At 45.2% G+C, this 12,098-nt stretch overlaps 1 protein-coding gene across 7 annotated transcripts in view; it reads left to right on the forward strand.

The window, feature by feature from the left end:
* Positions 1–12,098, forward strand: part of cacna1bb (calcium channel, voltage-dependent, N type, alpha 1B subunit, b) — a 183,198-nt gene that overhangs the window by 99,730 nt on the left and 71,370 nt on the right. For 6 of the 7 annotated variants that reach the window (XM_061799308.1, XM_061799303.1, XM_061799302.1 and 3 more), the window contains 6 exons: positions 11–100; positions 6,554–6,643; positions 8,447–8,668; positions 8,767–8,879; positions 9,006–9,118; positions 9,645–9,776. In XM_061799308.1, the coding sequence (XP_061655292.1) occupies positions 11–100; positions 6,554–6,643; positions 8,447–8,668; positions 8,767–8,879; positions 9,006–9,118; positions 9,645–9,776 (760 nt within the window). The remainder of the gene's footprint in view (positions 1–10; positions 101–6,553; positions 6,644–8,446; positions 8,669–8,766; positions 8,880–9,005; positions 9,119–9,644; positions 9,777–12,098) is intronic. The other variant, XM_061799305.1, reaches the window with a different exon arrangement.

Raw genomic sequence — 12,098 nt, forward strand, 5'->3', positions numbered from 1 at the left:
CCTTGTGCAGAGGAGGTGTTGCTGGAAGAGGAAGATGAGATTGCAGAGGAGAAGTCACCGCTGGATGGTGCGTGGTACAAGAGGAAACAAAATCTGCCAGGTGACAGCGACACTGCAAAATACTTTACTTTCGGTGCTTTCACACCAACATTACCAGGAACATTTCTTTTTTTAGTGGCCCATTTTTGTTTTGCATTCACACAAGCAGCTCATGTCCCTAGAACATTTACCCCAATCAGGCTGATTGATTGATGGATTGATGGATTGATTGATTTTCTTTATTTAAAATAGAAACAATAAAAACAAAAAAAAGTATATAAAATATGAACAAATAAAATAAAGACAAAATATGATGACCCGGCAGAAGTAACTGCACTACATCTACAATGTCGGTGGTGGTAGTTAATGTCGGCGGTCATTAACTCATGCAGTGCCAGCCCCCCCCCCCCCAGTTAACATGGATATTTGACTTCTATACCAGTCAGTGGCACTGAATGTGTTAAGGGCAAAAGGCCAGACAATAATAAGTTTCAATTTATCATTAATTATACCATTTGTTCCAGGTATGAATAAAATCTACTATTCAGATTTATGCTATGACAGTCAAGAAGCAATATAGGAAGCACAACTCATTCCTGAACTTGCCTAAACATATCCCCTTCCATTCAATATAATCACAGTATTAGCTTTTACAAATAAGACTTAGTAATACTCACCATTTAATACATTATGAGATGTAAAGTAGAAAAAAACTGCCTGTGATGAATACAGTGAAAGGGTTAATAACATTGATGCCGGAGTGCAATGCAGAAGTAGACCATCTAATCTCATTTTCCGACTTGTTTATTGTGCAAATAATCGAGTTGATACTTCTGGCTCAGATACCCAGAGTAGCCACTCTCTGCTGGTGTCTCTGGAATACCAAAAACCCCTTTATGAGGGATTTTCCAAAGGCTCACAAAAATGCATAAAGCTGTATTCTGGCCACCCCTAACTAATGTTTGCAAGGTGAAACATTTGCACTGTGCTCAGAAATACATTAGGACTCATTTTCAAATGGTTTTATTTACTGATGAATTTGTGCTACTTTGGATGGTCAAGATGGATGGAGTCCCAACAAGACTGCAACGTCGGCAAGGAGGTGGTGGATTTATGTTTTAAGGTGGAATAATCGAGAGTGTGATGGTGGGCCACTTTCAGGTGCCTGAAGATGTCAAAGTGACCTATGCGGAGTTTTTAATTGACCATTTCCTGCCATGGTACAAAATGAAGTACCGTACCTTCTGCAGTAAAATGTTGTGGCCATCATCATGTTTTTGATTGAAATAAAACAGCATTAAAAATCAAAAAGATCTTTATATACTGACAGAAAGACAAGTTCTTTACGACCTATTTAGATTTTAAGATGTTATGCATAATAATTTGGAAATCAATTCATCCAATGCATTATTATTACCAACATGCAGGCCAAGGAGAGAGGTCAGAGTGAACCAAAATCTGCTTGGGAGGTTTTGTGCCCTGTTCAATAGGGCTCCTCATTATTACACAATAATGAGAGCAGCATAACATCTCGACGATAATGACTTCCAATTTCCTTATTTCAGTTTGCTGCGGTCCCCAAACCAAGTTTGAGTGAGCCAGTCCGTCAAATATGGAAGTGCTATTATTCATGAAAATAATGTATAATATGCCCTAACACCATATATATATATATATATATATATATATATATATACAGTATGTGAAAAATGATACGGTTATAGTGAACATTTTAATAGTAGGCCAGTGTAAAATATGTTGGCCAATAACATAAGTGCAGTTCTCCATCCATTGCTTGTCCTGATTAGGGTCGCCTTTCGGAACCGATCCCAGGGGACATTGGCATCATTGACTAGTCACTAGCCAGTTGCAGAGCACATATAGCCAAATATATCATCCTCAGTGAACCTTACATGCATGCTTTTGGACCGGGCTGCCCCGTTAGTACGTCTGCTTCACAGTTCCGGGGTTTGGGGTTCCAATCTGAAGTTTGCATGTTCTCACCATGTTTGCGTGTGTTTTCTACAGGTAATCCAGATTCCTCACGCGCTCCAAAAACATGCATGTTCGGTTCATATCTATTAAATTATGAGTCAATTGTCCAATGTGAGTGTGGATGGTTCATGGGCACCCTGCAAATGTTTGGCAGGCAGTCTAGGGTGTGCCGTGCCTCTCACCTGAAGCCTGCAGCAATGGACTTCAGTTCAAGTGCAACCCTAATGAGGAAACGTAAAAGGAAGGGTGGGATGTTATTGGGCTGTCGGAGGAAACCAGACTACTTGGAGAAAATATGGGAATGCAAACAACACACGTTTTCTAACTGGTATTATTGTTTGAGGCTTTCTTCTAAAAAGAGCAAACCTGATAATATGACTGTATTCATGTGTGCCCGTACTACAAAATGCACATATACCAGGTTGCATTTACCCGTAGACTGACTGAGCTAAGTGAAAGCACAGTGTCTCTTTCTTGCCCCTTTACTTAGAGGATTAAGGTGTCTGAGTCCCTCACTGTAGAAAATTCTCTCAGATGTTGTTACGCAGAATTTGAATGACAGTTATGAGTGCTGAGGAGTAAACACGGCAATTATTTAGCTATTGACCTTCTATATTCCTAATCTTTGAATGAAGGGAAATGAAGAAATTACCCTCTATTATAGTTTCATATGGGGTGATGCTTCTATAAAACCCCTTCAATAGTGTTTGAAATATTTTTCATTTACTTTCTGACCAATATTTTTGACTAGTTTCCATCCATCCATCCATCTTCTACCGCTTATCCGAGGTCGGGCCGTGGGGGCAGTAGCTTTAGCAGGGACGCCCAGACTTCCCTTTCCCCAGCACTTCATCCATCTCTTCCGGGGGGACCCCGAGGCGTTCCCAGGCCAACCGAAGGATGTTGTCTCTCCAGTGTGTCCTGGGTCGTCCCCGGGGTCTCCTCCCGGTGGGGCGTGCCCGGAACACCTCACCAGGGGAGGCGTCCGGGAGGCATCCGAATCAGATGCCCCAGCCACCTCATCTGGCTCCTCTCGATGTGAAGGAGCAAAGGCTCTACTCTGAGATCCTCCCGGATGACCGAGCTTCCCACCCTATCTCTAAGGGAGAGCCCGGACACCCTCCGGAGGAAACTCATTTCGGCCGCTTGTATCCGGGATCTCGTTCTTTCGGTCACGACCCACAGCTCGTGACCATAGGTGAGGGTAGGAACGTAGATTGATCAGTAAATCGAGAGCGTCGCCTTCCGGCTTAGCTCCTTCTTTACCACAACGGATCAATACAAAGTCCGCATCACTGCAGACGCTGCACCGATCCGCCTGTTCCATTCTCCCGTTCCATTCTTCCCTCACTCGTGAACAAGACCTCAAGATACTTGAACTCCTCCACTTGGGGCAGGATCTCATCCCCGACCTGGAGAGGGCACGCCACCCTTTTCCAACTGAGGACCATGGTCTCAGATTTGGAGGTGCTGATTCTTATCCCAGCCGCTTCACACTCGGCTGCGAACTGCTCCAATGAGAGTTGGAGGTCACGGCTTGATGAAGCCAACAGAACCACATCCTCTGCAAAAAGCAGAGATGCAATACTGAGGCCACCAAACCGGACCCCCTCTATGCCTCGGCTGCGCCTAGAAATTCTGTCCATAAACGTTATGAACAGAATCGGTGACAAAGGGCAGCCTTGGCCGGAGTCCAACCCTCACCGGAAACGAGTCCGACTTACTGCCGGATACGCGGACCAAACTCTGACTCCGGTTGTACAAGGACCGAACAGCCCGTATCAGGGGGTTCGGTACGCCCTACTCCCGAAGCACCCCCCACAGGACGACCCGAGGGACACGGTCGAACGCCTTCTCCAAGTCCAAAATACACATGTAGACTGGTTGGGCGAACTCCCATGCACCCTCGAGGACCCTGCCAAGGGTGTAGAGCTGGTCCACTGTTCCACGGCCAGGACGAAAACCACACTGCTCCTCCTGAATCTGGGATTCAAATTCCCGATGGACCCTCCTCTCCAGCACCCCTGAATAGACCTTTACCAGGGAGGCTGAGGAGTGTGATGCCCCTGTAGTTGGAACACACCCTCCGATCCCCGATGTCCACGCGATGTTGCAGAGGCGTGTCAACAGGACCGCCCTACAACATCCAGAGCCTTGAGGAACTCCGGGCGAATCTCATCCACCCCCGGGGTCCTGCCACCGAGGAGCTTTTTAACCACCTCGGTGACCTCAACCCCAGAGATAGGAGAGCCCGCCTCAGAGAACCCAGACTATGCTCCCTCATGGGAATGCGTGTCGGTGGAATTGAGGAGGTCTTCGAAGTAGTCTCCCCACCGGCTCACAACGTCCCGAGTCGAGGTCAGCAGCGCCCCATCCCCACTATACACACTGCTTTCCCCTCCTGAGACGTCGGATGGTGGACTTTTGACTCGTTTGTTATTGTTTATTCACCACTTAACAGCTGAAGAAAAATTAATCTCTTGGTTCAAATTCCGTTTTGCCATTTTGTGAAGAAAGATATTCAGGTCACAATTGTCAATTTGTTCACCCTTGACAAAAGATTGTGGGCTCTATTTTCGTAGACAACGCAGCTACGTTTCAGTATAAAAACTGGCGCATCTTGATTTTCATGCAAAGCGCAAGAATCGCTGTGCATGTTTGTCAATTTGGCAGACACATCCCAGTCGCTTCACACTCAGCTGTGACCCGCTCCAGTGAGAGCTGAAGATCGCAGCTTGATGCAGCCATCAGAAGCACATCATCTGCAAAAAGCAGGGTCGCAATACTGACCTCACCAAACTGGACCCCCTCAACGCTTCGCCTGCTCCTAGAAATTCTGTCCATGAAAGAAATGAACAGAATCGGTGACAAAGAGCAGCCTTGGCAGGGTCCGACCCTCACTGGAAACGTATTTGACTTACTGTCGGAAATTCGGACCAAACTCTGACACCGGTCGTACAGGGACCAAACAGCCCGTATCAAGGGGTCCGGTGCACCATACTCCTTCAGGACTGATCACAGGACTCCCCAAGGGAGACGGTCGAAAAAGCCATCTCCAAGTCCACAAAACACATAAGGACTGGTTGGGCGAACCTTCATGCATCCTCGAGGACCCTGCCGAGGGTGTAGAGCTGGTCCACTGTTCCATGGCCAGGATGAAAACCACACTGCTCCTCCTGAATCTGAGATTAGACTTCCTGACGGACCCTCCTCTCCAGAACCCCTGAATAGACCTTACCAGGGAGGATGAGGAGTGTGATCACCCTATAGTTGCAGCCCATCCGCCGGTCCCCCTTCTTCAAAAGGCCGCCCAGCACCCTGGTCTGACAATCCAGAGGCACTGTCCCCGATGTCCACACGATGTTGCGGAGGCGTGTTAACCAGAACAGCCCTACAACATCCAGAGCCTTCAGGAACACAGGGCGGATCTCATCCACCCCTGGGGCCTTGCCACCGAGGAGCTTTTTAACCACCTTGGTGACTTCAACCCCAGAGATAGGGGAACACGCCACAAAGTCCCCAGACTCTGCTTCCTCCTGGGAAGGCGTGTCGGTAGAATTGAGGTTTTCAAAGTATTTGGGCCACCGACTCACGTTCTGAGTTGAGGTCAGCAGCGCCCCCATCCCCACTATACGTAGTGTTGATGATGGTATTGTGGTCTTATTTATTAGTTTATTCAAATAGTAGTATAGTATTTGTTTATTTTCGCCCTTGTATATCTTTTATCCATTCGTTTTATTTTGATTAGCTTTGTGCTGTGAGTGCGGTCCCATCTCTGGGGCGGAGTTCTTTGTGTGCCTAGAGCACGGTGGCCAGTCCACGGTTCTGCCTCTGCAGCTATGTGCTTTTATTGTCTTTTAATACCTGTTTTTTTTGGTTTCTTTTTAAGTATGAAAGGTGTTATATAAATAAATGATATATGTACTGTATTTGTAGGAATTAAAAACTTAATTTCAGTGGAGCGTTGAACCAAATTTCCCTTCAGAACCATTAAATTAAATGGATTTCAAATCTAAATCAAATACTTGTATGGAGCCTAAAGTTTGTGCTTTCTTTTAAACTTCTTCCCGCACAACTGCAACATCTTTATCACTGTGTGTTATGTTTATTTCTATACTTTCCACCGTCTGGAGTTGTTTGAAATCAATCATTTGGATACAGCGGCAAACAAATGAACATTTTCATGTACACTGGTTTTTAGAACATCAGGTTTTTATTATGGACGTGTTGAAGGTCACGTGTCAGTTAAAATCCATATCGGGCTGACAGTCTTTCCATTCTAAGGGTAGCAGGAAGGCAGAAAATTAAAACAAGATTGAGGACTTCTAATCAAAGTTGCCCATTAACTCACACTTCTAATGAGCTTTTCTTCCGCACAGGGTTAGTCTCGCACGCACGCACACACAGAGAGAGAGAGAGAGAGACACACAGTTAGTTATACACGATATTGTTTGTGAAGAGAAAATACACAAATTCTAATTATTTTTCTCCTCCTGTTGGTCTGTGTGGATCTTTACAGTCCTGAAACGAAGCAAAAACAAGAAGGGTAAAAATGACCTGATCGGTGCTGAGGAAGGGGAAGATCCATTTGTGGACATCTCCTCTGTTGGTAAACCTGACATCAGATCACCTCTGAACTTCCCATGCTGTCTCCTCACAGAGCTGACCTTTACAATAAAAGACAACTTAAAAGCCTTTCTTTGACAACAAATGTACCCATGCTGGGTGACTCAGATCTATATTTATTAGGGTTGAAGTGGCATGTCACATCAACACTATAAAACATTGTTAAATATCTCTCTGCTAAAGGTGTGCGCATCACATAAAGCGCTTCATCACCATCTGGACCTGGAATCACCATTAGGGAAAAGAAGTATAATTAACCTTTCTAATTAGACTGGTTGATTAAAATACAGTTTCAGCAGTACCACCTGCAGCATATTAGAATTTGAATTTGGAAATTAATTGACTTCACGGTAACGAACAAAGAGAACATGTCATTTATTATTTGTGGGTTGCAAATGGGCAAAGCCGTAATAATTTCAATGATTTTAGAGCTAGCACTATTAAAATGCTTCCCGTAGACAACCACATTTCATGATGGTTTTGTTTTGAGTGTATCGGGATATTGCTGCAGGGTGAATATTACAATTTCATCTCTCATCAAACCATGGTCTACTTCGCAGTTGTTCTGCAAAGCTACAAAGTACATTTTTTAAAACAGGTACCTGCGAGTTAAAATCCAATATTTTATTATTCAGAAATAGCCACCCATATTATGACGAGATATGCTTTTATATAAAAATAATGATGGCTCACTGACCACATGAAGGACAAACAAGGAAAACGCTGATGTTTTTTTGGGTCATTTTCTGTTCCCGTGATCATTTCCTTAACCTTGATGACCAAATAGAATCTAGTCAATATTAAACTCAGCAGAGAACACCGCAATTGAATTTTCTGACTGCGTCACAAAATCCCCCCCAAGCACAATATGAAAAATGGAGAAATATTAGGCATACTCCCAGTGCTTTTTCCTTAGCAGCTTGTGCCAGAGGCGCCCCCAAAGAGAAAGGACAAGGGTAGACAGGGGCATAGACAAAATCAGGAAATTACTGATTACTGACAATAGTTACCCATTTGTAGCACTAATTTGTGCAGTGTCATAGGATGGGCTTCGAGCACCCACTGTGGATTAGGTATTTGTGCCCCCTAACCTGTAGATCAGTAGTGTGGGTATCTTTCATCAGTCCAGTATTTACAGAGTCTGACCCATCATTTTGTAATGTGGAAGTGAGTCAAAACCAGCCCAAGTACAGTATGTGTTTCGTATCAGCTCATTAATTGGTGGCATCACACATCACAGGGTACATGCTAGCATAATGCAAAGGTCAGTCTGAGAAGGAAACAAAATCGCGAAGACATCATAGACCTCACAGGCGGTTACTATCATGACAGACAAAGCCTTTTACATTGGTAGGGTTAGAAGGGACTGATGTGTTCAGGGAAGCGCGAGCCAAACCGCTCAAACTCTCAACGTGCTTGTTGTATTTCTGAAATTCTATATGTACTGTATATACTGTACATACATAAACATATGCTTCACTTCTACTACGGTATCCTTTTTTTCTCCTTTTGAAATGTTGTTATCATCTTGCATTGGACTCGAATGTTCTTGCAAACTGCCCTCAAAGACCTTAACAGAAGAACAGCGAATAAGATGAATGGTTCACTGCTGAACACTGTGCTACTTATGCAGCAAAAATATAAACCACTCGCCAACATAGTTAGAGGAAACTATACTGTAGGGAATAAACACAATTGACTTCTGGTACCTTTTGCAGCTCATGCCACTTAGGTAGAATACAAAAGTCGAAATATTCCTTTAACCCTTTCATGTCATTGTGTTTAGCTCCCCCCGGTTCTCCTTTTGGTCGGGCCAGTGTGAAAAGCAGCACTAAGATGGACAGCTCTTCTTACTTTCGTCGTAAGGAGAAGAGGATTCGTTTCTTTATCCGGCGGATGGTAAAAGCACAGAGCTTCTACTGGATCGTTCTGTGTCTGGTGGGCCTGAACACTCTGTGTGTGGCCATAGTCCACTATGATCAACCGGAGTGGCTTACAACAGCCCTATGTAAGTCACACATACAATATGCCTCAAAATGAAAACTAGGTACATTGATCAGCCTCTTTAGCTACTTGTATTTGTTATGTTGTCTATGTTTGTAACAGACACAACAGAATTTGTATTCCTGGGTTTGTTTCTCACGGAGATGACCTTGAAGATGTATGGCCTTGGACCAAGGAATTATTTCCACTCCTCCTTTAATTGCTTTGATTTTGGGGTAAATTGATGCTCTTTTTCTAACACCAGCGCATGATGTTGATAAGGTCGTTATTCTATAACGATCCACTGGGTGAAATTAAAGAACATTGAACCATGGACCATTTCCCTCTTCTTTAACATCTAGGTTATTGTGGGAAGTATTTTTGAGGTTGTCTGGGACATGATCAAACCCGGAGCATCATTTGGTATCAGCGTGCTGAGAGCCCTAAGACTGCTAAGGATCTTCAAAGTCACTAAGTAAGTTTCTCTCTGTAAAGATAATATTATAATAATGTCGTCACACTCTCACTACTCTCATTCAAAGTGTTACAATTTGTTACCTCATCTGCATTAAGAATGACTGTGGTGCAATTAGATACCTCAACCAAAGAGAAGTGAAGATTACAAATGTACTGATCCAAAACGATACCGTATAAACCTGGAATCTTTGTACTGATTGGTGATGTAATTTGATGGTTTTGATGTCTTGTCTAATACATGTTAGATTTTAGTTTTGTGTGTTTAGACTCATGAAGTGGTCTGCTGTGGTTATTTATAATACTCAAATCAATATCATCAGGCATACAGCACATCTTTGGCCAGTAAAAACCCAGCAGCTTGTTGTGTTTAGAATAGCCTAAGACATTCAGCAAACGATTCGTAGTATACTAACCCTTTGTTCTACCACTTTTGGTCAATTAATCTCACTTATGATGATATGCTGTTCAGACAGAATATGTGTTTTGTTTTTGACTTTTATTGTCCTTGTTCTATAAATTCGAAGGTACTGGAACTCCCTGAGGAACCTTGTGGTTTCCCTCCTTAATTCCATGAAGTCAATCATCAGTTTGCTTTTCCTCCTTTTCCTGTTCATCGTTGTCTTCGCTCTGCTGGGCATGCAGCTCTTTGGAGGACAGTGAGTCATGTTTTGAACCTGTCCCACTCATACAGCCGGACTTTCTTCTCATTTCCATCCAGTACTTGTTTTAACGCACACACACACACACGCACACACAGAAATTGCTGGGCTCCTCTTGATTTCCAATTAGGTCACGCTTTGCTCCATGCACAAATACACCCACACAGACCACTGTCACATGTATCCAACAGCTCTTATTCTCCACAATCTTTTTCCCCACCTGACCCTTCTTCTTGTGTGCCACCAGTGGCCTTGTGTGGCGCTGGTGAAAGACATGTTGGGGCAGCAGGAAGCTGGCAAAGTAACAGCACTGACTGTGGCTCTTTGATATCAATCTCTGCAAGGGTCCCATGCTTTCTAATGATGGGAGCACTTCATAATCCATCTGGCATTTAGTCCTGAATAACTCAACTCGCAGGCTACTCTACTTTCATATTTTTTAACAGTTATAGAATAAATGGTTGATGCTATTGCATCAAAGATGAGTGATTTTACTGGTTCAATTAGAAAGAATGACTAAAATCCATTTTTTTTTAAATTAGAAAACAGGGCTATCTGCGGGTCCTGCAACTATTTACTGTACACTAAGCGTAGTTGCTCAACTAAAGGAGGAAATCTGGATCCCAGATTATGTACTATATACCAATAAATCAGAATTAAAAAAAAGCCCACCAAAGAGTCAAACAACAAATGGATGTTCTCACGACCACAGCAACAGTATCTTGCGATGCACATCAGCCTCACATTTAAGAGGTTCGCCATTCAAATCCTGGCTCCATCTTTCCTTTGTGGTGTTTGCTTGTGTGGGGTTTCTTTGGGTACATGCATGTTAGGTTAATTATCCATTTTCAATACCGCTTATCCTCGTGAGGGTCACGGATGATCTGGAGCCTATTGAAGCTGACTTTGGGCGAAAGGCGAGGTACACCTTGGACTGGTTGTTAAGTTAATTCCATCCATCAATCCATTTTCTCCCGCTTATCCGAGGTCGGGTCGCGGGGGCAGTAGCTTTAGCAAGGACGCCCAGACTTTCCTCTCCCCAGCCACTTCATCCAGCTCTTCCGGGGGGGATCCCGAGGCATTCCCAGGCCAGCCGAAGAACGTAGTCTCTCCAGCGTGTCCTGGGTCGTCCCCGGGGTCTCCTCCCGGTGGGACATGCCCGGAACACCTCACCGGGGAGGCGTCCGGGAGGCATCCGAATCAGATGCCCCAGCCACCTTATCTGGCTCCTCTTGATGTGGAGGAGCAGCGGCTCTACTCTGAGATCCTCCCGGATGACCGAGCTTCTCACCGTATCTCTAAGGGAGAGCCCGGACACCCTGCGGAGGAAACTCATTTCGGCCGCTCATATCCGGGATCTTCTTCTTTCAGTCACGACCCACAGCTCGTCACCGTAGGTGAGTGTAGGAACGTAGATTGACCGGTAAATTGAGGGCTTTGCCTTTCGGCTTAGCTCCTTCTTTACCACAACGGACCGATACAAAGTCCGCATCACTGCAGACACTGCACCGATCCGCCTGTCGATCTCCCGTTCCATTCTTCCCTCACTCGTGAACAAGACCCCAAGATACCTGAACTCCTCCACTTGGGGCAGGATCTCATCCCCAACCTGGAGAGGGCACGCCACCCTTTTTCCGATTGAAGACCAGGTCTCAGATTTGGAGGTGCTGATTCTCATCCCAGCCGCTTCACACTCGGCTGCAAACTGCTCCAGTGAGAGTTGGAGGTCACGGCTTGATGAAGCCAACAGAACCACATCCTCTGCAAAAAGCAGAGATGCAATACTGAGGCGACCAAACCGGACCCCCTCTACGCCTCGGCTGCGCCTTGAAATTCTGTCCATAAAAGTTATGAACAGAATCGGTGACAATGGGCAGCCTTGGCGGAGTCCAACCCTCACCGGGAACGACCAAAGGACCAAACTCTGACTTCAGGCGTACAGGGACCGAACAGCCCGTATAAGGGGGTTTGGTACCCCATACTCCCGAAGCACCCTCCACAGGACTCCCCGAGGGACACGGTCGAACGCTTTCTCCAAGTCCACAAAACACATGTAGACTGGTTGGGCGAACTTCCATGCACCCTTGAGGACCCTGCCGAGGGTGTAGCGCTGGTCCACTGTTCCACGGCCAGGACGAAAACCACAATGCTCCTCCTGAATCTGAGATTCGACTTCCCGACGGACCCTCCACTCCAGCACCCCTGAATAGACCTTACCAGGGAGGCTGAGGAGTGTGATCCCCCCTGTAGTTGGAACACACCCTCCGGTCCCCCTTCTTAAAAAGGGGATGACCACCCCAGTCTGCCAATCCAGAGGCA

This window comes from Phyllopteryx taeniolatus, chromosome 15 (genome assembly GCF_024500385.1).
Source record: "Phyllopteryx taeniolatus isolate TA_2022b chromosome 15, UOR_Ptae_1.2, whole genome shotgun sequence".
NCBI classification, from domain to species: Eukaryota; Metazoa; Chordata; class Actinopteri; order Syngnathiformes; family Syngnathidae; genus Phyllopteryx; species Phyllopteryx taeniolatus.